General features: G+C 60.0%; 3 protein-coding genes across 3 annotated transcripts; all 3 read left to right on the top strand.

The window, feature by feature from the left end:
* Positions 1–10,150: 10,150 nt before the first annotated feature.
* ADRB3 (adrenoceptor beta 3) lies at positions 10,151–12,514 on the top strand. Its single transcript, XM_076358747.1, has 2 exons — positions 10,151–11,445; positions 12,475–12,514. The coding sequence occupies exons 1-2, from the start codon at positions 10,151–10,153 to the stop codon at positions 12,512–12,514; spliced, it is 1,335 nt and encodes a 444-aa protein (XP_076214862.1).
* A 3,369-nt stretch (positions 12,515–15,883) lies between these two features.
* LOC143170478 (nucleoplasmin-like) lies at positions 15,884–17,419 on the top strand. Its single transcript, XM_076358822.1, has 5 exons — positions 15,884–16,055; positions 16,285–16,367; positions 16,477–16,596; positions 16,875–16,968; positions 17,334–17,419. Exons 1-5 carry the CDS (start codon positions 15,992–15,994, stop codon positions 17,417–17,419), a joined length of 447 nt encoding a protein of 148 aa, XP_076214937.1. The 5' UTR covers positions 15,884–15,991.
* A 5,565-nt stretch (positions 17,420–22,984) lies between these two features.
* On the top strand, positions 22,985–25,845 carry LOC143170555 (prolactin-releasing peptide receptor-like). Its single transcript, XM_076358939.1, has 2 exons — positions 22,985–23,525; positions 25,212–25,845. Exons 1-2 carry the CDS (start codon positions 23,113–23,115, stop codon positions 25,843–25,845), a joined length of 1,047 nt encoding a protein of 348 aa, XP_076215054.1. The 5' UTR covers positions 22,985–23,112.
* The last annotated feature ends 779 nt before the right edge of the window (positions 25,846–26,624 follow it).

The raw sequence follows: 26,624 nt of genomic DNA, 5'->3' as shown, positions 1-26,624 counted from the left end.
GGCTTTCGTCTTGCCCCATCCATCATCTCCCCGTCTGCGTGGATCCCGCAGGGGAGGGCTCGTCTCCAGCCCAACGCTGCACCCCGGCTCTCCCGGGGCTGGGATACCCAGCTCCAGCCCCACGCAGGACAGGGTGATGGTGGGTCCCCGGGTGCTGCTGCCCATCGTGGCGACCCCCCGGTGAGGATGTCCCTGTGCCTCGGCATTTCCACCCCATCCGTGTTTACATTCCCCTCCGATTGCCGGCGGAGATAACGACAAACCCATATCCACTTTGCCCGCCCAAGGGCTGTTTGTGCAGATAAAAGTTGCCCCCGGTAAACAAGCCCATCCTGCCCGTGGGAAGTGCACCTCCGCCCTGCCCGCAGCCCTCGGGGAGGAAAACCCTCGCCAGGGCTCGGCAGGACCGTGTCCCCCAGTGTCCCTGTCCCCTGGTTGCGGGTCGGGGCTGGCACTTGCCGGGGGTGCTCAGCACCCCAAAATGCACCCCTGGGACGTGCCGCCTGGTTCATGCTCTTGCAAAGGAAATTTGGCAGAGGCAGGGACGTCCCTGTGGGCTGGCACAGCGTGGGCACACGCCCGCCACCGGTGTCTGCTCGCACCTGCACCAAGCTCTGCCCTGGACTGAGAGGTTGCAGGGGCTTTCCTGTGCCGGGGGCTGGGGGTCTCTGGCTGCTTGCGGGGGGAAAACCTGGCAGAAATGACTGCAGGGGGGGAAAACGGAGCAGGGAGAGCAAATGGCACCGAGTCAGACTCCCGGGAGCTGAGATGCATCTCTGGATCGGGAGGGAAGCCTTTGCCTGTTGGCTGCAGGCTCACATCCGCGCCCTTTGCATGGCACCCGGCATCCCTTTGCCACGTGCCAGCGTTCGCCCCTTCCCACACGTGCTGGCTGGCTCCAGCTGGCTCCGTAGATGGGGCTGGAAGATGGCCTGGATCAGCAAGCATTCGTGAGCAATCCGCCTGCCCTTGGGTGCTGATCCTGGGCTCTTCCCTGGGGCAGAAGCAGGCGAGAGGCAGCACGGTTGGACAGGCTGCGGAGAGGACACAGCTCCCTGCACAGCCACCCCAGCTGTGGGGTCCCAGCACCCGGAGTCCCCTCACTGCCCTCACTCATGCTTCGAGTCGCTTCTGGGAGCCAAAAGGCCCATGTGCCAGTTAGGAAAAAAATATTTATCGGACCTTTCCTGACCTCAGAGGGGCTTGGTCCCTCCACCAGCCCAGCAGCTCCTGCTGGCAGGCTCCCTGCTCTTACAACACCCTGCCCTGCCCGGGCAAGCCACCGCTGCCCTTCGCAACCACAGAAATGCCCGGGACGGGGAAAGGTTTTCATTCCCTGCCTGCACTGAGAGTAACCTGCCCTTGGCAGCCTGGCTGCCCCGCGGCCGTGCCGGATCCCGTGTGAACTGGGATGCTCAGGCAGGTCTGCTGCAGGAGGTGAGGCTGAGCTGCCAGCGCTGGTTCTGCCTTCCCCTGAAAGTCGGGGTTTGGAAACCGGCTCAGCCTCTGCCTCCTCTTCCTCCTCCTCCTCACTCGCACCTCCCTGGTGCTTTCGCTGCAGCCGCAGGAACTCCCCATTCATATTCTCGTCTCTTCCCACCAAAGGCACCCAGGAGTCACCGAACAACAAGCTGCTTGCAGTGCTTATTGCATAAGTGTAAAAGCTGAGCTCTGAGCGTGGTGTGAACTGGGTACCGATGGAAACACCCACCTACACGGCATGCCAAGAGAAACAGCCGGGCTGAAGGTGCTGTGGGTGCTGGAGCTGGGCTGGGAGCGAGCCAGGCTGTGAAAGATGGCTCTGGGCAGCGACGAGGGCACCTGGAGCTGTGAAATCTTGCTCAGCTCCCAGTCTGGGGGAGGGAGTTTCACCTGCCAGGGCAGAGGGACCCGGAGCCCCTCGCAGCCCTGGGGGTCTCCATCCCGGTGGGCTGGGCAAGGGGACAGGGTGCTGGGGCAGCCGCTTCTCCCAGCGCCTGGACCCGAGCTCTGGGATGCAGGCTGCGGGGAGGAACCTTTTCCCCATTTGCTTCCCTCAAGAAGGAGGTTTCTGAGAAACGCCGGGGAGGCAGGAGGAATGCACGGGTTAAAAATAGCCGCCATGGCATGAGAGCCACCACGGAGCCCAGGGCCAGAGCCGGAGGGGAAGTGCCTGACCTCCTCCTCCTCCTCGTTGTTGTTGTTGTTGTTGTTGTTGTTTTCCCACCCTGCAAACAGCACCGCGGGCTGGAAGCAAACACAGCCCGGGGGCTACGCAAGCAGCGGCGAGCCCTTGCACGGGTGCAGCGGGTGCAGGGTCAGGCCCAGGAGGGGATCGGAGCACTGGGAAGCGGGGATGTGGTTAGGTGATGAGGGTACAATTTGGAGCTTCAGTGGATGGTGCCCGGGGCAGGGAAGGGGGCAGAGGAGGGGCAGGGGGATGCCGCCGTGGGCAGCACCAGGGGTCTGACACCGAGGCGGCACATGGTGCTTTGGCCGGTGTCCTGTGGCCGTGGCCAGGCCGGCAGGCAGCTCCTCCTGGGGCTGCTGATGCTCGCTCCCTCCCCGCCAGCACGGGAGCAGGACCTGTGCCCCCATCCCTGACCGGCTTTGCCCAAAACAGCCTTTTCTCCCCAAAGCGGGGCCGGACCCACACCCTGCTGCCCCGCAGCTTGGGGCAGAGGTGGGGAAAACCACAGTCGGGATACTCCTCTCTTCCTTGGAAACCTCTGTCTGAAAGCACAGCTACTCTCAGATGTTATTTTTTCACGACAGTTTCTACACTTTTTGTGAAATACGTACCAATGTTATTGCAAACTTCTCCCTCCTTCCCCCCCACCCCGTTTTTCTTTAGCAATAGCTGCAGGAAAACCAGAAACGATGGAGGAGGAGGAGTGAAAACGTCTGTAAAACCTTTGCAGATGCTGGTGGCAGCACAAGGACTCTCACTTCTCCGGGTACCTGCGGCTGGAGGGAGATGGGAAATGTTGGAAACGAAACCCTGTTGCGAGGTGTGTTAAAAATGTCAGAAATTTGGAATAACTGCCCGCAGGCATTGCTCTTGCTGCTGCTGCAGGCTCTCCCTGCAGCAACATGGGAAAGAAAACAGCTTTATTACGATTTTTTTTATTAAAAATCTGAAAACATAATTGCACAGGGATTTGGGGGACAGAAGAAGGACCTGAGGTTGCTTTAGTGTAGCCTTTGACACTGGCTGGGTTTCAGGACCTCGATGCCCCTTTCCCTAATTCTCACAACGCTGCTGTAGCCTCGGGAAGAGCCGCAGCCCCAGGATGGCGAGCGGCCGTGCCTGGCTTTGGTGCTGCCTGCTCTGGGCAGGGCAGGATCGGCCCCGGCAGTGAGATCCGTGCCTCCATCTCCTCTCCAGTGGGAAGCAATGCTGCTCACCACTGCAGGGGGTAACAAGCCGCATTCACCGTGCCAGGTTTCCCACCCCTCCAGCCCTGCCTGTCCCCCCAAAGCCACCCTGGGGTGCCCCAGGTGAGGAGAATGGATCCCACCAGCCTTGCCCAGCCCCATCCTTCGCCCCAGAAGGCACCACGGCTCCCTCCGCCGAAGCTGTGTGTCCGTAGGGCAAAACACTGTGGGAACGGGCTAATAAACAGCGAATCGAGTGACCTCAGCCCTGCCTGCAAAGGCAGCCAGCAGCGGGCTTTGACCTTCTCGGTACCCAGGGTACACTTTGCCTCTCTCATCATTATCGATGCATTTGCTCCCAGGAGCTTCGGTTGGGAAACAGGATGTGAGCGTGTGAGATGGCCGCTCGCCCTCCCAAATACGTGGGAGCTCGGAGCCTGCCGGGGTGCTCCCGTCCCTGCCGCTGCGGGAAGCAGGGCTTGCCCTGAGCCGGGGTGGCAGTGCCGGTGCTCGTCTGCCGGCCAGGGGACCAGGATCACCCCCTGTGCTCTGCCGCGGGCTGCCGGGGAGGCTGCGCTAGGGTGGCAGCCAGGTCAAAGGAGCTACGAGATGTGTGATGGGTTATAAGCTGCCCCAGATGCAAAGCACAAACCCTGCTTAAACACCCATAAAGGTGATATATATGCTGCCCTGCAAAGGAAAACATGTTTCCCTTTGCAGGTACGGTGGGGTACTGAGCATGTCTTGACTAACCCAAACTCTAAAACCAGCAGCTTGCATGAGAGTCAGTGAAACAGCACATTTTTATTATTTTTTATTGTTCTGACACAGAGAATTTTTCTCTTCCTGCCACTGCCTGTGCCGGAGCCCCGGCTGACACGATGCTACGGCTCCCAGAGCTCCGCTTGCATTTACAGGGGGAGGAGAGTTTATATAGAGCCAAGAGTTTATGTACAGCTTCCTCCAGCCTTCCTGGGACAGGCAGTACCCAGCGGGTTAAAGCTTCATCACAGTGTGTTTATGTGCTGACAAGGAAACATGATGACAGATAATCCCAAACAACTTCAAAGCAAGATTCGTGAATCCGATATGGAAACTATTCCTAAAGTCTCAGTGTGGAGAGCCCCAGACTAATTACCACTGCGGACATTAAAGGCAGAGCAGGACCCATTGCCAAAAGCCCAGTGCCTGGCCTGGCACCGTGCCCACCCTGCCAAACCCCGGGCTCTCCCCCCACACCGCACCGGGCGGCCAAGGGGATTTGGGGTAAAATGATGCTCCTCGAGCAGCTCTTGCTTAGGCAGAGGGTAGAGCGTCACACGGTCCTCACCGACCTCCTGTGCTGTTCCCAGATGTCCCCCGTGGCCCTGGGTTGGGTGGGCAGGGTCTTCCCTGCAGCCAGGACAGCCCCGTCTCACCCCTCAGCTACACCAGCCTGCCCGGCAAGAGGGGGTTAATGCTGAACCGGGATGCAGCCCTCTCCACCTGGGAGGCATTTAGGGATTAGGGAGGGAGGAATAAAAGAGGCTGGGGAGGTGGTAGCAGCCAGCACTATGGCAGGTAGCCTTGCAGGGGCTGGTGGCTTGCTCTGGTGCAGGTAGGGACAGGGTGTGTGGCTTTGTGCTGTGGATGGCTCCAAGCCCGGGTGGGTTTGCTGCAGAGCGGGTGTCTCATCAGCCCCGTGTAGCGTTGCAGGGTGGTGTGGGGTCTCTGGGCAGGGCTTGCTCAGAGCCCTTGTACAGGTGTGGCTGTGGGGAAGCTGTGGGGTCCTGGGCTGGTGGGATTTACATGATGTGGATTGGCAGCTCTCAGCAGTGATAGTCCTGCCTGCAGGGCCTGAGCCTGCTGCCCTATACCTGCCTGGGTCCTTCCCCAGAGAGTTTGTGTAAGTAAATTGTATCTTGAAGCTCTTGAGGACTTTAATGGCCACTCAGGCTGCTCTGGCCAGGCTGGGGCATGTGAGCCGGGAGGAAGGGTGCTGTCACATTCCTAGAGTGTGTGTGCTTTCTTGGGAAAACCTTTTTTGGAAACCTGGTGGGAGAATGACTGCTGATGAGGCTGTAGGGGTGCGGTGCCCATCCCAGAGGTGCTGGGGCTCGTGGGTTTCCCAAGTTGTGGTGGTGAACCTCTCTGGCTGCCCTTGCCCTTTGCTCTGGGCTGGGGACTTGTGCCAGCATGGCTCTGGCTCTGAATTCCATGGACAGGCAGCACTCTGCAACACAAGCCTGGCTCAAGAGGGGCTCTGGCACCACCTCTTACTGGTGCAAAGCTGAATTGCATCTCTCTGGGCGCAGTAGTGCCTCTCCCTTTCTCTGTTCCCTGCACCCATGCTCCAGGGAAGGGCTGGGGGTGGACAGGCAAAAACCCTCAGATGCTCTGTTGGCAGTTTCAGTGTAATCACTTGCTGCACTGGGTTTGCTTTCTGACCCTCTGCTGTGATGGGGAAGCTGAGGAAGGCTGAACCGAAGGGGAAAGCAATGAGGCCCCGGGGAGAGAGGGGGATGCCTGTGTCCCTGCTGTCGGTGTGCCTGCAGCGGTGATGGCAGTGAGCAGCAATGCCGCTGTGACTCCTGCTGTGTGCTGGTTTTTATTGCTTGTTCTGTAACGACAAGTATGCAAACAGTGTGCCAGGGGAGAGAGCAAGAGTTCCCAGCTATAAAAAGCTTTTGGTTTATCCTAGTGTGGCATCAGCCTGGCTGAGCCTTGGCAGAGCCTGAATGTGATGCATTTGATGATGCTGGGAGGCAAAGCTGGCGCTTGCCTGTTGTTGCCTGGTCTCGCCTCTCCTCCCATTGAGCCTCAGGCCCTCCTTGGTGCCTGCCTGCCCTCTCTGGGCCCAGCCAGTTTTAGTGAGGTCACAGATGCAATTATGAATTGAACATGAGAGATAGAGGATTAAAACTGTGTTTAATACCTGAGGTGGCAGGTCATGGGAGCTTGGACAGGGATCTGATAGCTGGTACCCTTTTCCCTGCCAGCTGCCGGTGCACAGGCTCGTGCACCACTTGCCCAGGCTGGCCTCATCTCTTGGGCAGATGGAAATGATCCATCCTCCCTTGGCCAGCCTCATCGCAGTGCATATCTGCACAGGCACGCTGGCGTACCTCTGGTTTGGACAAGGTCTGGCTCTCCAGTTTGCAGGTGACAGGGTCAGCTCCACCGTGTCCCTGGCTCACTTCGCAGCCCCAAAGCATGCTGCAGCACTGACACCGCGACTGACACCAGTTTGTCACCCCTTGGGGTGCGTTGTCCTTCCCCTAAGCAGGCTGGAGCCAGAGCTCATGTCTGCCAAGCTCCTGTAGCCGTCACAAGCTCCCCTCCATCTGCTAAGTGCCAGGCGCTGATTTATCTGCTTTACACATCTGGGATCATGCCTCACCTACACCCTCGGTGAGGGGGATTAGTAGAACCAGAGCTGTACGTGTGAACCTGAAACACTTAATTAGGATGTTGTGTGCATGCAGCCTGGTTGGGGTGGATAAGGCTGTGGGACAGGGATTAAACAGTGCAGGGACTTTACATCCACTTAAGCAGGAGTGCCAGCATGTGAAAACTTTGTTTAAGATCAGGAAGGGTGATTTACACCTGACATGGGCTCAGGATGCCAGGGCTGGCCAAAGCAGGCTCCCCTGGCCCTGCATGGGGGGCTATGCTGGTGCACCAGCTGGAGAAAGGTGGGCTTGTGCCCAGCTGTCTCTGAATGATCCCAAGTTGTTTCCCTGGGAATCCACAAAAGGCTATTTGAGCTCCTTGCAGGAGAAACACTAGCACGGAGGAAGCCCCTACTCCATCCTCCCCTGGTCTAAGGGATGGCTCCTGCTCACTGCCAGGGCAGTGCTGGGCATCAGCGGGTGTCGGGGAGCCTGATGCTGCAGGCTGATATGCAGCCCCTCGCCCTCAGCACCACCTTCGGAGGAATCCAGGACCTTGCAGGCATCTTGCTTTGGTGCTAGGATCCATTTGCAGGTGAAATTGCCCTGTGATGAGGCATCCTCCAGGAGCTGCTAAACACCCTCTGCAAAGAGCTCCACAGCTGCTACTTGAGCTGTCTCACCCTTCTAATGCTGTGACTAAGCAGACCCTGTGCCCCCTCGGATCCTGTTTGAGACCTCCGTGACCAGGCAGACCCTGTGCTCCCTCGGGTGTGTCTGGGACCAGCTTGGGCATCTGTTTCCTGTCTCCAAACACATCCATGGGCACCAGAAGCTCCATGTGCAAGGAGAGCTGCACTGCTCGTTCCCTGCATCCCAGCTCTCCCCAAGCAGGGATCTTCCCTAATCCATCCTGACTCCCTCTCTACGTATAAAGAAGTATTTTAAAATATCCATTGTTTACTCTGTAGCAACAGCCAAAGGAGCTGCTCTGATCCATGGCATAAACATATTTTCCCAGAGTTTTCTAAACAGCCACTTGACCTGCTGGCCAGCACTTTCCTGTAGGGTCTCCCTGGGGCCGGCTCTGCCTCCCCCTGCCCGTGGCTGCGCAGGTAGGGAGCCGGGCCAGCATTTCTGGCCTGTGGCAGGGACAGGCAAGGGGAGAGGATGCTTTCCCTGGTGCCTCAGCCCTGGGCTGGAGGGTGCAGCTGGTGTCTCCAGCACCACGGGGGCTCAGGTCGGGGCTCTAGAGCAGAGGGGGTGGGGGTCAGGGCTGTGTGAGACCCAGCATCTCTGTGCTTCAGCTTTTCCAGCTGTAAAACTGGGACAAAGATATTAAGCCACGTTACTTCCCTTGCCTTGATGAAATGCCTGGGACTCTCCCTTCCTCTCCCCAGTTGAGCTGGCTCCCTGGGAAGGGAGGAGGGGTCTGAGATCTCCTGTCTGGGAGTGGGAGGAAAAGTCTCATTTAAGTGCCTGAGCAAAGGCATCAGAAGTGGTATTTTGGATGCCTGCTTCGGCACCTCGAGAAAGCCTGGCTGTTTGTCCCACCACGGGCAGCATGTCTGTCTGTTACTCACTTTGGATGCGGTGGGAGCGCTCCCCTCCAGGGCACGTGGTGTGGAGATGGTCTGAACGTGCCGTGAAGGACCATCTGCAGGAGAATACACTGTAAAACCCCCGGGGCTGAGTCCTGCAGCCTTTTTGGTGCCCAGGAGCCAGCGCGCAGCCCAGCTCTGCCTGGTGGGTGCACGCTGGGCTGCTGGGGAAGCAGAGGGGAGGATGGGGAGCGGAGGCGAGGATGGGGAGCCACCAGCCCCTGGTCACCCAGCAGGGTCATGATAGAGCCGGGCATCCTGCCCCCGTGCCCGGCCTCTGCCAGCTCCATAGAGCCAAGCCCAATTCCCTTGTTATCCATGGACATTCCCACAGATGCTCTTGCTTTATTTTTCGGACACAAGATTCAGCTGCAGCTCCATGTGCCGACACAGGCTGAAGTTGCATGTGCAGCCATGTTAAAAAGCCAGTGACTTCCCTGTGCACATCTTGTTTGTGCCATGTGCCATTCCAGCGGAGGGACAAATCGCCCTGTAAATAGCAAGTCCAGGGCTCAGTCCAAGCCAGCAGTTAATGCCAGAGCTGGGAGCTAAAAGGGGTTGCATCAAGCCCTCATCTGACTGCTTTGAAAAACCAAAACAATCTTGTAAAGATCAAGCTTGTAAAAATGGGGCTCTGTTTTGCTAGCTCATGAATGGGAAGAAATGCCAACTGGATAATTTTTTACACGTATTTTTTTCCTCTTTGTCAACATTCCCCCATTTGGCTGAAACTTCAAAATGCCATATTTGGAGAGTGCCTGTCTTAGAAGTTCCAGTATTTGTATAAATAGCTGATAGTGAAAAAATTACCCGTTCTGGAGTCTGCTCAGGGGCCCTCAGGAGGAGCGGAGCTGGGGGCAGCAATGGGGCTGAGGCTGCTGGGGCTCTGGAGCAGCCAGAGTGCCTTCCAGTCTGAGGTGCTGCCATGTGTGAGTGGAGAAGGAAGTGTTTGGGGGTCTCCAGAACACCAGCACCCACCCAAATGCAGGAGGGGGAGCAGCAAAGGTCTGCCCGCTCTCCTCCATCAGCTGGGGAAGGGGTTTGGGCAATAAATGTGGAAGTGAAATAGTAACTGTGAGATGCCCTGGATGTCAAGAGGGGTGTCATTGCCCCCACCAGGGACAGCCTGTCCTGCCCAGGGGAGAGCCTGAGCACGGCGAGGGGTGTACGGAGAGGGGCACGTGGTGAAGGACACGTAGCAAAGTCCTGGGGTGCACGGTGAGGGGTTTACAGCAAGGGTGCAGGGCGAGATGCTGAGGTGTGCGGAGAAGGACTGGAGCACACGGTGAGGGGTGCACAGAGGGAATGAGGGGTGCAGGGAGAGGGGTGCACAGAGAAGGACCAGGGCGCATGGCGAGGGGCTGGTGTGTGCATGGCATGGCGCAGGGTGCGTGGAGATCGAGGACGGATGGTGTGGGACCGGGGCGCACGGCGAGGGGCTGGAGCGCACGGCGAGGGGCGCACGGACAGGGGCTGGGAGGCAGGGGGAAGGGTGCACGGCCAGGGGCCGGGGCGCACCGTGGGGATGCCGGGGGGAGCGGGACGGGCCGCGGGGTGCCCGGCCGGGGGGAAGGCGGTGCCGCAGCCCGCTCTTCTTTCATTGATCTCCGGAGCGGGGCAGCCCGGGGCCGCCCCGCGCCTTTAAAGGCTCCTCCTCCCAGCAGCGGCCCGGGGAGCGCCGCGGAGGGGAGCCCGGCCCCGCTGCAGCCCCGCCGGTCCGCCCCGAGGGCTGCTCCGGGCTCCGGCGGCCGCGGGGAGCGCGGCGGGGAGCGGGGTGCGCACGTCGGGGGTGCAGGACCCGTGCCCCCCAGCCCGGCCGAGATGACTCCCCTGCCCGCAGGCAACGGCAGCGCATGGGGGGCGGCAGCGCTGGGCAGCGGCAGCAACTGCAGCGGGGCCGCCAGCCTGAGCTGGCAGTGGGCGGTGGGGACCGCCCTGACCCTCACCGTGCTGGTCATCGTGGCCGGCAACTTGCTGGTGATCGTGGCCATCGCCAAGACGCCGCGGCTGCAGACCATGACCAACGTCTTCATCACCTCGCTGGCTTGCGCCGACCTCATCATGGGCTTGCTGGTGGTGCCGCCAGGGGCCACCATCCTGCTGAGCGGCCACTGGCCCTACGGGACGATGGTGTGCGAGCTGTGGACCTCGCTGGACGTGCTGTGCGTCACGGCCAGCATCGAGACGCTGTGCGCCATCGCCGTGGATCGCTACCTCGCCATCACGTCGCCGCTGCAGTACGAGGCGCTGGTGACCAAGGGCAGGGCGCGGGCCGTGGTGTGCCTGGTGTGGGCCATCTCTGCCTTCATCTCCTTCCTGCCTATCATGAACCACTGGTGGCGGGACGGGGCAGACGAGCAGGCGGTGCGCTGCTACAACGACCCGCGCTGCTGCGACTTTGTCACCAACATGACCTATGCCATCATCTCCTCCACCATCTCTTTCTACGTGCCCCTGCTCGTCATGATCTTTGTCTACGTCCGCGTCTTCGCTGTGGCCACGCGGCACGTCCAGCTCATCGGCAAGGACAAGGTGAGGTTCCTGCAGGAGCCCCCCAGCCCCAGCTCCAGGAGCGGCCGACGGAGACGGCCCTCCCGTCTGCTGGCCATCAAGGAGCACAAGGCGCTCAAGACCCTGGGCATCATCATGGGCATCTTTACGCTCTGCTGGCTGCCCTTCTTTGTGGCCAACATCATCAAGGTCTTCTGCCGGCCGCTGGTGCCGGATCAGCTCTTCCTCTTCCTCAACTGGCTGGGCTACGTCAATTCAGCCTTCAACCCCATCATCTACTGCCGCAGCCCCGACTTCAGGAGTGCCTTCCGCAAGCTGCTCTGCTGCCCACGCCGTGCCGACCGCCGGCTCCACGCCGTCTCGCAGGACCTGCAGCACTGCCCCTGTGCCTTCAGCCCCCGGGGGGGCCCCTCGGAGGACAGCAAGGCGGCGGCCCCCGGGTGCCCCGGGGAGGATGGTGAGGCTCGGGGCAGCGGCAGCAGCAGCCGCTGCAGCAGCCGGACAGAGGAGACCAGCCTGTCCCAGGGCAGCAGTCACCGGCAGCGGCCCCTGGGCGAGTCCCAGTCGCAGGGCACCCAGACCACGCTGTGCTCACAGCTTGACGAGTAGGTACCCGCAGGCACTCGCTCGGGGGGCTCCGGGGGACCAGCCCTTTGGGGTGTGACCGGGAGGGCTGTCGATGGTGGGGCTGTGGTCTGACGGTGCAATGCAGAGCCGGAGGGCAGGCAGACCCCAGAGCTGGAGAGCAGGCAGTGCCCGGGGTGCATGGGAGAGGTGCTGGGGTGCGGGGCTGGGAACCGCTGCCCTCTACCTTTAGGTTCCCCTAAAACCTCGGCCCCTCCACTGGGCTGCAAAACTGGGGTCCCAGCCCAGTCCCGCCTTGTCCCTTCCTGGGGAACACCCCAGCCCGCCAGGACGGGGTCTGCTGTTCCTGGGTAAAGAAAACGCTGGTGGTGAATAGGGAAGCAAACCAGCCGAACACGAACGTGTCCCAAAGCCTGGGATTCCTCCCCTTCTCCCCCGACTCCCACTTTCTGCTGTTAAAGAAGGAAAATGTGGGGAGCCCCTCTGCAGTGAGGCAGCTGGGGGCTGCTGTCACCAGCCTGGGCTCTGCGGTTTGCTTTGCCCTCTGACAGAGTGTAATTCTGGGAAGGGAATTTATTTCATCGCTCTCCGTCCCTCGCTGCCGTCAGCCCTGTGGACAGAGATGGGCTTTCCAGAGCTGGCAGCCCTGTGTGAGGGCAGGGGGCTGGCAGGGATGCCTGTGCTGTGGCTCTGCCCTGCCAGCCCCCTGCCTGTGCCCTTATGTGGATTAACACCTCCTTCTGCAAATTACAGGGTGGTTCTTTTTCCCCCCGAGTTTTTTATTAGTATGACAACATTTGAATTATTCTGATTACTGTGGATTTTAACCGGCTTTCTCTGGTCCAAAACCCCTCCTGATGCCTGAAGGCAGGAGAGGTTCCTGCCAGCACGTGCAGGCAGAGCTGCTGTCAGCAGAGATGTGCAGAAAGAGGTGCCAGAAAGTGTTTCCTGAAGTCGCGCGTTTTGAGGATTCATCCCTCCTAGGAACACAGGATGGTAAATCGTGGGAAAGGTCTGGGCTCTTCACACACTGTGCTCTCCTGTTCAAGGTTTGCCGGCAGAGAGACATCAGTGGGTCCTTCCACCTGACTGGGAGCAGCCGAGAGCCGGGAAGAGAGTGAGTGTTCTTCCCCCTCGGCCAGCGCTGCAGCGGGGTCGGGGCGATCATCCCTTGCAGCGTCTCCTCTGCCCGCTTTGGCCGCTGCCTTCCCTGGGGGAGCGCAGCCTTTGGCCAGCCCGCTTTTGGGCACGTGAGCCTGGCGTCAGCCCGGCTGTCTGCTGACACCTCCCCGCCTGCCCCGGGATGCTTTAACCCCCATCGGGGCGGCTGCCTCTGCCGCGTTGGCTTACGGGCTGCTGGAGCTCCAGACCTTACGCATGGTGCTTTTTGCCCAGCTCCAGTCTGGATCCCCCTCCGTGCACGCTGCTCCTCTTTCTCCCAGGGCAGTTGCTTTGGGTCCCTGTCCTATGCAGCTGTGAGGGTTGAGCCTGTTGGGTGATGCTGCGTCACATCCCACCCTCTTCTTGCAGGGCCGGGCATTGCGAAGGAGATGGAGGAGCGGCGCTGGGGGCGACGGCGCTGGAAGGACCCTCCAGTGCAGGCACCGACCCAGAGAGGAGAGGGGCTCTCTCTCGGGAGCGCTTGCGGTCACAGCAGGGCCCGAGCAGCCGGCTCCTCCGTGCTGTTGGTGCTGGAGAGCTGGAGCCAGCTGGGAAAAAGCTCCCGAGCCGCTCACCAAGAGGCAGCACAGCCTCGGGGACATGCCTGTGCTCCCCGTGCAGATGGGGGACGAGCTCCCACCCCGGGGGTGCTTCCTGGCGTGGCTGGCATCGGGATGCGTTGGCCAGTGGCTCTGCTCTCCCAAAGGACCCTGTCGTCCTGGGCTCGGATGGGTTTTGGACAGTGCATCAGGAAGGGGAGAAGGGCCTCCTGCAGGCACGAGCCCTTTCCAGGATCTCCACTCCATCCCTGCCCCAGACGCTGCATTCCCAGGGCTGGGTGCAATCCCGGGAGCTGCAGCAATACCTTTAGCAAAGGAAAAGCACAAGGGAGCAAGGGGAGCTCCGAGCAGGGGGGACTGGGCAAAAAATGTGAATTATGCTCTTGTCAAATCTCCTCCTGTTTCTCCCTCTCCGTTTGGGGCAGATGTCCATGTTTCCGTGCCATTCAGGGATGGGGGGTGTTTAGATGAAGCTGGAGAAGCAGCAGCGGGGTCAGGTGGGGAGAGCGTTATAGGAGGGTGGTTTTCATCCCGAGGCCCCTGCACGCTGGTCTGGGTACGTGGGGCAGTGGGGTGAGGGCAGGGAGGTGATTCGCTCTAGCTTTAAAACCAGTTTGTGCTGCCAGCGTGGTGGGAAGCAGCGACAGGGCCAGTCCAGCTCCTCTGTGCATGCTGCAGTGTGAGCAGAGCTCGGGGTGTGTGTACAGACGGGCGCTCGCGTTCGTGGCTGTGCACATGCCACGCTGCCGCTTGTCGACTTTTGGGGATGATGTCGGTTGTAAATATGTCACGGTGACTGTAAAGTTTTTGTCCTGTTTTGTCTCCCCCCACCCTCTGTGTGAAATAAACCTCTGGAACTCTGCGATGCCTTTGAATCTGTGCCAAGCAGGGGGATGTTTCTTCCACGTGCCCTTCCCGAGGGGCTGCCCGAGGCTCAGGGGTGCATCCCGGTGCATCCCCCTCCTGGGCTCCCGGGGCTGTGGCCGGCAGGGACTGGCTGAGCGGGCAGGCAGGGAAAAGCTGTGCCCTGGGTGTGCCACGGTGCCAGCCCCCAGCCCTGCCACATCTCCCCGCACCCCGAAAGGGCAGGCAGAGCCTGGTGCTGCTGGGGCTCCCTGGCAGGCAGGGGTGTCCCTCCCCAGAGCCGGGCACAGCACCCGCCAGTCCTGTGCCCGGCAGAGGAGCTTTGTGCCCCCCAGGGGTTTGCCAGCCTGGGAATGCACCAGAAAGTAGGCACCTCCACCCCGCCGTAAATCAGGAGTTTTCTACCAGTGTGAACATTTGCTTGGGAGAGGCAGAGACCTGTGCCGGGACAATGCCCGGAGCACTGGGGCACCCCACGCACCTGCAGCCCCCCCCCCCCGAGCTGTCCTGGCCACCTCATCCCTCCCCGGGAGCCCGTGCAGAGATGCCACCTCCTGGTGCTGGGGAAGTCCCAGCTCCCACATGGAGCCTGTGGGGTCCAGCTGCAGCCCCAGGGACCGGGGTGCCAGGGGTTTCCCCTGCCAGGATCCTCCCTTGGCACATTTTGCTTTCAATACCCAGCAAGGATGAAATCACTAAATAAAGAGAAAAATGCAGCTCTCGGTAACTGTTTCCATTTTAGAGCTTCAGACATCGGTTTGGTGGCTCTGATGGCTCTTGCGGGGCTGGTCTCTGATCCCTGCAGCTGACCCCAAGCGCAAGCAGGTCCTGCGTGTCCCCCAGCCCCCCCATGGCCTCATCGTCCCTGGGGTACCCTCAGTGACCCGCTGAGGGGACACAGTCCAACACCAGCCCAGGAGCTGCTCTTTAGCCCCCCAAGAGCCACCGTGTCAATGAATAACTTTCCAAACCACAGGCAAACCCTGGGCAGGGGGTGAAGGGGGGCTGTCCCAGGGAATGGGGGCCCCCAGGTCTCTGCCTGTCCCACTGACAGGGCTGGCGTCCTTGTCTCCAATCAAGCTAAAGTTTGCTCAAGCGGAGCTGCTTCTGCCTTCAAGCTTAATTGTTTGCTGTAGGTCCTCCTGGGGTGTGTGCCGTGATGAGGAGGGGGTGGTGGGTGCATTGGTGCCAGCTGGGGGGAGCCACCCGCCCTCCCAAAGCACCTGTGCTGCATTCCCAAACTGCACCTCCCTCAGGGTCACCCTTTTCTTTATTAGCAGCAGGTGCCAGATGTTGGTGTTCTTTCCTCTCCCAGTGCTGCTCTTCCTGGCTGGGTATGGGCTGCTGGGCAGTGCGTGGGGAGGGATGGACATGGTCCCCCGGGGCTGCTGCTGTTTGTGGGGCAGCACAAACTGGGGCACCTCTGACACCCCAGTTCCTGTGCTGGGTTGTGCTGCTGGGTTAAACACCAATGCTGGCAAAGCGCTTGATGCTTGTGTGGCATTTAGAGGCCTCCACGTGCTCTCTCTGGACCAAATGCTTCCCCGAGGCTTTAGCTGCTCTGGTTAGCCAGCATTGCTCTGTGCTGGGAGGATGCACTGACTGTCCTGTGCTACCTTTACTTATGGCACTCCCCTGCTGCAGGGAGGCTGCTCGTCCTCTTAGAGCTGGTTTTGTCTGTAAATGCATTTAACTAGCTTTTTCTTTCCCCAGGGGATGCCTAAGTGGCTAGGTGGTTTTAGTCTTCACTTAGCAATGCTATCCTGCCCAGGGGAGGCTGGTCCAGCTGCTATCCTGGTGTGAGCTGCCTGCACGATGCTGTCCTGGCTCTGGGCTTTTGGGACTGGAGAGTTTGCTCTCAGTGCTTCTAAGTCATGTTTCCTCTGTGTGTTTCTGCTGCAGAGCAGCCGAACGCTGTTTCTTCTGGTGTTTGTTCCACCGGAGCAGGTTCCTGCTGCCAGTGTTGGATCTGCTGTGGAGGATGAGCAGCTCTTCTCACTTCTCCAGGTTGCTGTCAGAGGAGAGGCCCGTTGCTGCCCTGTGGGGTATGGAGCTGCATGCCCTGGGGTGGCTGGGTGGGACCTGGTGGCAGGAGTGAATGGGGGGACAGTGGCTGTGCCCTGCAGGCACCCAGGGCGGGTGTGCATGGGGTGTGTTTTCCCCCTTTCTCATGGTGTGTGCACCCAGGAAGGCCTCCCCTTTGTTTTTGGCTCGCCTGAGGCTTGCACAGGGGGAGCAGCACATGCGTGCACAGATGATGCTGTGTCCCTGCAGGCTGCCAGCTGAACACAGGCACCCGGAGCTGCATGGTGCAGGAGGACGATGACTTCTTGGAGCACCTCGTCCTGCTGAGAACAGTGAGATCTGAGGCTTGCCGAAGAGCCCGTCGGAGCAAGCCTGTACCCCAGCAGTGGAGCCAGCTGATGGCCGGGCTCCCTGCCACAGGGTCTCTGCTTGACTCTGCAGATCTGCCTGGGGGCCGAGGCCAGGGATGAGCTGCACGTGGTGGCCGTTGATTCAAAAAACACATATGGAGACCACAAGCCGGTGCCCATCGCAGCTCTGCGGACCTCGGTGCTCCCCATGGTAAGGGCAGCCAAACACCTGGGGCGCAGCCCCTGGCTGCGGGGTGAAAATTTCACCCTGGGAGCCTGGTCTCCACTGAGCCGTGGTCGAGGCTCTGGGCAATGCTGGGGGCTCCTTCCCGCTCTGGCCATGTCCATCTGACTGCCTGCAAGCCCCTCCCTGGTGCAGAGGAGTTGCTTGCCCTGTGATGGTGCTGCAGGGATTAACATGGGCTGCTGCCCACCTGGGCTGGGCTCGGGGGGGGGGGGGGGGGAGCTCTGAGCTCTGACTCTTTGCAGATCAGCCTCAAAGGTCTGGAGCTGGTCCCTCCTGTCACCTTCGTGCTCAAGTGTGGAGCTGGACCAGTCTATCTCAGCGGGCAGCATGTCACCCGTGAGTGCGCTGGGCTGCAGGGCCAGGGCAAGCGTGTGGGCTGGGGGCTGCACTGGGGATGCTCCTGGGTTCCACGGTGGCTTTAGTGGCAGCTGGTGCCCTCAACAGGGCGGCTTCGCCCTGGGGATGGAGGGATTGCTGGTCTGCGGGGGGGATTAGTGCTTGTTTGCATTCGTGGGCTCGACACGGTGGTCTCTGCCGGCTCTCTCTCAGCCTTTGCTGCCGCGGGGTGGGATGGTGTCCCTGTTCCCACTCCCAGCGTGGGGTGGGGTTGCTGGCTGTGTCTGCAGCCGGGGGGGTTTTGCCTCCCCTCAGCGGGTCAGGGCCACCCGCTCTCGCTGCAGCCCTGCATCTCCTCTTCTCAGTGGAAGATGATGCTAAGTACGAAACCCACGAGGAAGAGCTCTTGGAGGAAGACATAGGTGATGAGGATGATGCTAGAGCATCATAGAATAGCTGCAGCTCGGAGAAGACTCTGTGGCTCTGGGAGTGGAGCTGGCGTGACGGTGATGGTGGGGACACCCTGTGCCGGGATGATCTTTGAATGGGACGGATCCTTGCAGGGGGACACAAACTGTCTGGGCTTTGGATATCATCCCTTGTCTCCTCTCCCTGCCCTCTCTGTTCCTACCGTGCTCCCAGAAATGCTCTTTTTTTCCCCTCTTTTATTGCAATAACAATGGGAAAGTGCAAACACCCTGGAGTTAGTCTGGACTGTGCTCTGGTGCTCCTGCGCCAGCCTGCTCTCGCATGCTGTCCTGTCCTTGCTGCCTCCGGTGGCTCCCTGCCTCCTCTTGGGGAAAACTTATTCCACGTGTGCAATTACCGTGATGCTGTGGGTCGTGCTGCTAACCCATGGGGCTGGGGGGCTGGGGAACCCAGCGAGCAGCCCCTGGGGAGCTGCAGGCTGCTGCTGCCTGCTCCCCTGCCTGCTGCCCTGCCCTACCTGCTGCCAGGACAGGAGGCTCAGGGGCTCTCCCAGCCCCAGCGTGTCTGGAGGAGGAAGGCTGCACAGTGCTCTGGCTCGGGGCTTGCATGTCCATGTAAGCTCAGCCACCCCTTCTGGGGGAGGACACGATGCTCTGAGGCTGAGGTGATTGTGCCCCCAGCCCCTCACAGCCCTGGCACCAATTATCCTGCACGCTCCCTTCTAATGGTCCTCCTGTTCCGGTAGGAATTGCTCTGACCATCGCCTGTTCGGATCAACAGGACAAAGTTGTGTTGCCATCTTCATGGCAGCCCAGGAAACGCAGCCAAAAGCTGCCCAGAACAAGCAGCCGCTGAAATAATATAATTAAAACTCCTAATTGAGAAAATTGCCCAAATCCATTATATGCATGATATTAGCTGGCAGCGAGGTTGACTTTTAAAGAGGAGCCCTGAATCTGCAGGGAGGGTGGGCTGGGAAGGGAGCACACGGGTCTTTTTTTATTTTCCCCACTTATAATAGAAAAGGCCACAGAGATGAGTTGATTGGCACTTGGAGGGAAGATTGCTGTCATCATGCTGTAATGGCCTGGGAGAGGCCAGAGATGGGCCGGGGTGAAACCAGCTGCCAGCCCTGATGGGCTGCAGCCTGGCAGCGCGTCAGCCACCAGCGTGGGCTGTGGCCGGCCCTGGGCTCGGGGACGCAAGGGGACAGGATCGCAGGGTGGTCCCACGCAGCCTTCGCCCCGGGAAGGGGTTTCTCAGGCATCACCTCCCGCAAGTCAAGTGTGCGCCCTGAGCCCCTTCCCCGCACGTGGGTTTGACGTGTGCCCTGGGATGGAGAGCAGAAAGCCACCGCTGTGCACAGCCCTGAGGTCTGGGGGTGAGAGAGGGGGGAGAGGAGGGAAAGAGCAAAACTGTAATGAGCAATTAACTCATCTGGCTCTTCTTTGCCCTTGCCTCGCTCCCAGCACACAAGACTGTGTGTGCTACTTCTGGAGAGAGGGTCAGAGCCACAACCATTGCATTTCTCATTGAAACAGGTGATTCTGGCTTATTTTCCCCACTGGGATCAGCTCCGGGACCTGTCTCTGGTCGGAGCTGGTCAGTGTGACAGTGTATTGCCAGGGAGGTGAGGGCTCTCCCTTGCACCCTGCTGCCAGGGCTCCTCGGGTTGAAGGTGCCTCGTGGGGGCCAGAGCGTCCTGCGTGAGCCTGGGGGCGATGCAGCCCCCCTGCTGCCCATCCCAGAGGTGTTCTGCAGGTGCTGGGTGCAGGCAGGGGTGCCAGCCACAGAGGAGCAGGAATAAAGGCTGATGAATTCATTGCTCCTAATTCCTCAGGCAGGAATGAAATGCGCTGTTAATTGGAAAGCTTGCTGAATGCCGGCTGCTCGGCATGATCCAGCAGCTGCACTAAGACATCTCGCTGAGTGCGGATTAAGCCCTATAAAGAAATCCAGGAAGAAAAGAAACACAAAGCGGATTAAGGTCAGTGCCAGTGAATTTGCACAGTGGCCTCTTCAACTCCCAGTGCGCGTCAGGGAAGCGCCTGGCAGCGAAGTGCACAAAAGCTGCTGTGGTGCTGGCCGACTTGCTGGTGCCTTCCCGAGAGCGGCAGGAGCCTGGCAGCGAGGCCCTCCCAGCTGACCCCTGCATGCAAGGACTAACTCCCCGGTGCTTGCCGGTGTGTGCACGGGGACAGAGCTGTCACCCCGCATGAGCCGCAAGCCCCTTGCTGGAACCTGCTCCGCAGGACAGCGTGCACGGCCCCGGCTGCAAATGCAGCGTGGGACCCTGGAGAGCCACGGCCCGTGGTTGGAGCCGGCGTAGCACCGGCAGCGGAAAGGGTGGGTGCTTGGGGAGATGCTCTGTCCCCCTTCCCACAGCCCCTGGCAGTGGTGCGCTTGCCCCGTCCTGCATCCTGCACAGCAGCATCTCCTGGAGGGCTTTGGCATAACCATGGCAACTGCCAGGTAATTAATAGACAAGTCTCAATGCCATGGAGACAAAACAGGCACAAACAGAGCGTGCTGGGCGCGGGGCTGCGTGCCTGCCCAGCCACACGTGGAGGGCCCCGGTGCAGGATGCGGCCCCTGGGCACACTGTGTGCAGCTGGTGCTGCGTCCACCCAGCCGGCACCGAAACGGGCTCCGTTCCCCCCCGTGGCAAGGACGTCCCCTCGTCACCCTGCTGCGAGGGTGGCACGTGGCAGCCAGCGTCCCCTGGGCAGGACGGGGCTCTGCACGTGCGGGGCATGGAGAGGCAGCCCCGAGCTCCTCGTAGCGTTCGTACGTAGGATGGCTGCCAGCCTGTGACACAAAAGCAGGACTGTCCGTTGGGTGCCTGGTGGCTTAAAGACTTCCTTTGGAGAATGACTGAGAAGAGTTTTGGCGGAGAAGGGGGATGCGAGGATGACATTTTAATGCAGAAGATGCTCCCGTTAGGCTAAAAGCTGCTTCAGAGATTTCTTTCAGGCTAACTTGTTCCCCGGGAGTTTGTGGGCTTTGCAGAGGGTGATGGGCACGACAGTCCTGGGCTCAGCAATAAGACAGCCCCGAGCACTCGCAGCATCGCAGCCTGGCAGGGCTGGAAGCTGGTTTTGGATGGCTTTGCTGGGTACCCGGTGCTGTGTAGCTCCAGCTGTGTGCACGTCCTCCAGGTGTTCACGCTCATGCCCTAAAGCCCGGGGGAGCTGTACGAGACTCCCCAGGGAGCCGGGGCTCACCCCAGGCTTTGCCTGTGCAGAAATGTTTGTGCCTTCCCCTGCTCAGGGGCCGTCCCACACCTCCATGGGGCACAAGTCGCAGCCTCTCCTGCCTTTTTGCACGAGCACCCGATTAATAAATGCAGGAATGCCTATTTATTTTGTGCGTAAGTGGCCAATTATTTGATGCATGAGTACCCCATCAGTTCACTCACGAGCACCCAGCTAATTGCATGAGGGGTGAAATAGTGCAAACCTGAGCACCCAGTGAGTGCACGTGTGAGCACCCCATTAATGTCCTTGGGTGCCTGGTTGGTGTGGGTGCGTGCCCGGCTAGCTCTGGTATGAACCCCCGTTATCTCAGGAGTCCGGTGCTGGGCAGAAAGGGCAGGGGGAGGCCTGAGCCTGGGGACAGGAGAGGCATTTCCCCAAATACCTTTCAATTATTTACATTTTCTGCTGCCTCAACACCCGTACCAAGGATGAGAAGCTTGTGTTAATTGCAATAAATTAAAATAAGTCAAACTTCCCCCAGTTGAGACTGTTTTGCCCCGGTCCCCCTCCTTGTCCAAAGGGTCGGGAGGGCCGGATCCGGCCCCGCTCCGGGAGCAGGGGCAGCTGCAGCAGACAGATGGGGTGCACGGCCGAGCCGCCCGCCTGGGTAGAGCTGGACCGAAACCGCCGCGGTCTCGCCACGCCCCGGCAGCTGGTGAGAGGGGCACCGGGGGGGTCTGCTCCCCTCTGCATCCCTGGGGCAGCCCCCGAGCAAGAGCCTGCCCAGCCTGCGGGAAGGCAGCTGCCTTTAAATGCTGCTGGGAGGCACAACTTAATTCTTTGCTGCAGGTGCTTCATTTGGAAAAGTGGCCCTTGGTTCAGGGACGCATGCGGGGCTGAGGATGTATCTCAGGAGGAGGCTTCTGCACACGGTAATTTATTTACAGGGGATTTTTACCTGCTGATGCTCAGCTGGCAAAATCCCTCCCCGAGCAGAACAAAGAGCATCGTGGGGCTGGCTGTGGGGGGAGGCGGTTGCACGGCTTTGGATTCAGCAGCAAACGTTTGCTAAGAGGGACTTTATTCTGAAACACCTCTTCCATCTCCGAGTGCATCCTTTGAGGTGGGGTGCCTTGCAAACACGTGGGGTGAAGCAGGTAGGGTGCATGGAAGTTGATCTAAAAACCCGGTTAATGCAAATTCAGACTGTGGAGCTTTTGGGGGGCTGCTGAGATGTGTTACAAAACTGTGGCTGGGTGCAGCTTTCCGTTGGGTTACCCTGGGGACTTCCAAAATCTGCTGGGTGGGTTTTGGTCTTACTGTATCAGGTACGTGAAGGCTTCAGGGTGGAATAACGGCTGGCACAGAGAGAAATAAACAGGGTGGCAAGTCCTGTGCTGTGAAAGAGTGGGAGATAATATATGGAAATAGCCCAGGAAATTAAAGTTGGACTGCAGCGGGTGGTGAGATGATTCAGTGGGCAGGAGGGAGGCAGGGGATGCGGGAGCAGCCCGGGAGAGAGGGCTGCACCGGGCAGGGGGTCCCAGGGGTCTGGCAGCGAGCACTGTGTGCCGGGGATGGGAAAGGTGCTGCTTGCGCTCCCCCGAGGCCGGCTGCTGGCGAGGGGCTCCTGGCAGGACCCAGCTGCCCGCGTGAGGCAGCCCGGGCAGGCAAGGACCTGTCTGCCAGGACTGATCTAATTTTTGCCCCTGAATTTCCTCCTTGCCCCCCGCCCCATTCCCTTCGCAGCTGATTACATGAAAGCGTTGCTTTCGGCAGGACCGTGCCAGGGTCTATGAAAATACCTTGGCTGAGCCCCCTGAATTAGAGCAGCAACGAAACCCAGGCTGGCTGCTGCCAGACAGCGTTTGAGGAGAGCCTGGTTAATCTTGTTAGGGGGATGGATGAGCGGGGTGCAGGCACATGCGGCTTTGAGGCAGCGTGAAAGTAGCAGAGCATCTTTATTCGTTTAGCTATTAATGTCCTTTGTTATTTCCAGAAACATTAGGAGCTATTTTCTGGCTCAGCTGCCGCTTCCCTTTTCCTTCTGCCAGCAGCTGCCCCTCCGTGCCGGCTGGGCTGGGGCAGAGGCAGGATTGCTGCAAATGCTTCATTTAAAGGGTTGTTGATGAGGCCAGTTTTCGGTAAGTGCTTCCTCCGAGCCCATGGTCAGCCCCGCTCCTTTTCTCCTTCTCCTCTTCCCCCCCCCCGAGCCGTAACTGCTGCTGAGCCCGGGGCTGCCTCTCCTTCCCGATGCAGGGCTGCTAGCCAGCATCACCCCTTTTCTGAGCCTGATTTTCCATTTCTCCCCCCAGGAGCCTGCAGGACGAAGCCGCTGTCCCAAGGAGCCTTGCTGGGTGCGGGGCAGGGTCTTGCACAGCTGCGGGGGAGGACAGCCACAGCAAAGCTGTGACAAGGAGTAGGATGCGCACCACGGACACCTGAAACCTGCGACCGACGGATTTTGGTGTGCCGAGGCTGGCCAAAACGAGGGGTTTCTCAGGTCTCAGCCGCAGCCATGGAGGCTGATGGGGACAGGGACGTGACCAATGCCACCATCTACGAGCTCGCCCTGCAGAACCGCTCCAACACCAGCGCGCAGTTCACCGGGGTGCAGCTCATCCAGTCCTTCAAACCCCTCATCATCCCCTGCTACGCCCTGGTCGTCCTCGTTGGCATCTTCGGCAACTACCTGCTCCTCTATGTCATCTGCAAGACCAAGAAGATGCACAACGTCACCAACTTCTTCATCGGGAACCTGGCTTTCTCCGACATGCTGATGTGCGCCACATGCGTGCCCTTCACCCTGGCCTATGCCTTCAACCCCCAGGGCTGGGTTTTCGGGAAGTTTTTGTGCTACTTCGTCTTCCTGATGCAGCCCATGACGGTCTACGTCTCCGTCTTCACACTCACGGCCATCGCAGTTGACAGGTAAGCGCTGGCGGGGTGGATGGTGCAGGGGTCCGGGTCTGTCCCCCCCGTCCCCCCGAGGCTGCTGCTTGCTCGGCTCAGGGTGTTGTGTGCCCAACACTCAAAATTGGAAAAGGAAAAATCCAGGGGATCTTTGCAGTCTCTCTGCAAGCCTTTTCTTTAGCATCAGGACTCGGCCTCGGGTGGAGGAAGCGTAGCGGGGGTGTTCGGCTGGCTGCTATTTTGCATCGGGAAGTGATGTTGTGCAGTTTCATGCTTGCCTCTATGAAGCCACCTCTACTGAAATCCAGACCGCCCACGGCCAGGTCTGTGCTCCCGGCAGGCACGGCTCTCACACAAGGGCTGTTGGAGTTTGTACCTTGTTCTTCATACTTTGCTGGATAAATTTGCACCCAAATCACGCTGTGTTCTGGCTCCCGAGTGGAGAGCACTTGTACCTCCCTGAGTGTACCTGGGCAGGGGATGACAGGGAGTAGTTTATAAAAACCGTGTTTCCATAGAGATCTCCTCTCATAAAAGATGCTGCAAACCTCACGGGGATGGGTGCGATGCCGGCAGCACCTATGGCAGCGCTGGGAGTGCCTCTTGTGCTGGTTTGCCCCCGAGGGAGCGTGGGGCAGGACCACGATGGGAAGGGCAAAAAAAAAAAAGGGAAGATTTGAGCAGAATAGCTGAGAAAGCCTGGACTGCTGGCAGAGCCGTGCTCCCCTCGCCGGGGACTTGAGATGTCCCCAGGAGTGCTGGCGTTGTTCCTTTCCTCTTCAACAAAGCCCTTTTTTGGGGGGTGAAAACGATTTGCTTATGTTTCTTCTGCTTAAGAGGCAGCCACCAAGTTATACTGTCCTCAGCGTGTTCACAAAATGTCATTGGGATTTATCCCAAATGGATGATTTCAGCCCAAATCCTCCAGCTCCAATGGGGGGGAAGGACGTGGCCGCGCTGGTGCTCTGCTGGTCTCGGACTTCAGCACGAGCCCTCGAGCAAAGCACGCGCCGAAGAGCTGTCGGTGCTTTCCTCTGCACGGGCAACATGGCTGTGCATTGCACTACCAAATAGTGCAATATTAAAAGTTGCAATACGAATCGTTGCAATAGCAAACGCTGCAATACCAAGCAGCAGCCAGCGCGGGCTGCCGCGGAGGGCAGAGCATTTAGTACGTGAAGGAGCTGCATAAAATCAAATTACGGTCACTGAAGATACCTCACTGGCAGCTCACTTAGGGCAAGCCCTTGATCGTAAGATGAGGCAGCGCAGAGAGGAGTGGAAGATGCTCAGGGGAGGAGGAAGTAAAAGAGGAATTGCCAGCTTTTATTGTTATTCACTCAGTGCTGCCTGTGGTCCTCAAGGCAGGTCCAGAGACAGGCTGCAGGAGGGATGCTCCGTGCCCGGCCCTGCCAGGCGCCCTGCTTCCCAAAACAGCAGAAGCGACCTGGTGCTTCCATGGGCCCCATGGCAGGGCAAGGGGGACGCGGTCGTCGCCCCTGTCCCCAGCCAGCCCTTTCCCAGCAGCTGCTCCCGCAGCCGGTGCGGCTCTGCCTCCCGCAGCCCTTCATGTCGGCCCTTCTGCCTTCGTCGAGTGTCCGGGAAGCGCTGCAGGGGTGGCCGTGGGTTTCCCGGGCTGCCAGGGGGCTTGGGCTGCCGGGGAAATGTTCTGGGGCTCGGGCTCCCCCATTTCTCTCTCCACAGGTACTATGCCACCGTGCACCCCCTGAAGAAGCGCATCTCGGTCACCAGCTGCATCTCTGTGGTGGGAGGCATCTGGCTGCTGTCCTGCGGGCTGGTGGCCCCCGCCATCGCCCACACGTACCACGTGGAGTTTCGGCAGGAGGGCTTCGCCATCTGCGAGGAATTCTGGATGGAGAAGGAGACGCAGCGCCTGGCCTACGCCTACGGCACCCTGATCGTCACCTACATCCTGCCCCTCTCTGCTGTCTCCCTCTCCTACATCTGCATCTCGGTGAAGCTGAGGAACCGCGTGGTGCCTGGCCACCCCACGCAGAGCCAAGCCGAGTTCGACCGCCTGAGGAAGAGGAAGATCTTCCGCCTCATCGTGCTGGTGGTGGCAGCCTTTGGGGTCTGCTGGCTCCCCATCCATGTCTTCAACATCATCCGGGATATCGACATCAACCTCATCAACAAGCACTACTTTCTCCTCATCCAGCTGCTCTGCCACTGGTTCGCCATGAGCTCCTCCTGCTGCAACCCCTTCCTCTACGCCTGGTTGCACGACCGCTTCCGCGGGGAGCTCCGGAAGATGTTCGCCTGCAAGAGGAAGATCATCCCTGCCAAGAACTGTGGGGCTGCCGGCGGCGTGCTCTGAGGCTGGGGTCCTGCTCCCCAGACCCTCCATGGCTGTGCGCGTCGTCCCGTGCACGGCAGAGCTTTCCCCGCTGCCAGGGGGTCAGGGATGCCCATCCTGCCCATGGGACCGGAGGAGAATGGGGTCCTCCTGCCTGCCCAGAGGTTTGCAGTGCTCGCTGCAGCATCCTTCCCTACGCCTGCCCGGCGTTGGGGTGCTCGGCTCTGCTCCCAGCGTGCCCTGAGCTCCCTTTGCCTCCAGGACAGCAACCGGCATGAGCAAAAATGCATTTGCTACAGCTTTTCCCTGCAAAGTCACCCCAGCCGTCACCAGCTGCATACCGATGGCCCTGCCAGCCCCAGCAAAACCCGTCCCTCCCACGAGGGTCCCAAAGGCAAACCTGCACCTCCCCGGGGGGCACGAGCTATGACCACACAGGGCTGCCCTCTCCCCTCCTGGCTGCGGGCAGCCCCCCAGAGCAGCACGTGTGGCCCAAGGGCCATCCCCGTCCCCAGGGCTGGCCCCGGGGCTGGCTGCTCCCCAGCACGTGCTGCTTGGCGGGTCACCCCGAGATGCTGCGGTCCAACGGGCTGGTGTAGCCTCATGCCGAGGCTGCCAGGCTTCGGAGGAGGCAATGGGGGGACGAGAGCATCGCCAGCATCACTGGGTGCAGGGAGGATGCTCCTGGAGGGCAGGAGATGATGGGATGGGATGGGATGGGATGGGACGGGATGGGATGGGGGAGCAAAGCTCCTGGAGGACACAGTGCTCAGCCCCACGGGAGGGGCAACAGGCTGCAT

This window comes from Aptenodytes patagonicus, chromosome 24 (assembly GCF_965638725.1).
Source record: "Aptenodytes patagonicus chromosome 24, bAptPat1.pri.cur, whole genome shotgun sequence".
Lineage (NCBI taxonomy): Eukaryota > Metazoa > Chordata > Aves > Sphenisciformes > Spheniscidae > Aptenodytes > Aptenodytes patagonicus.
This window is presented reverse-complemented; position numbering and strand designations above follow the sequence as displayed.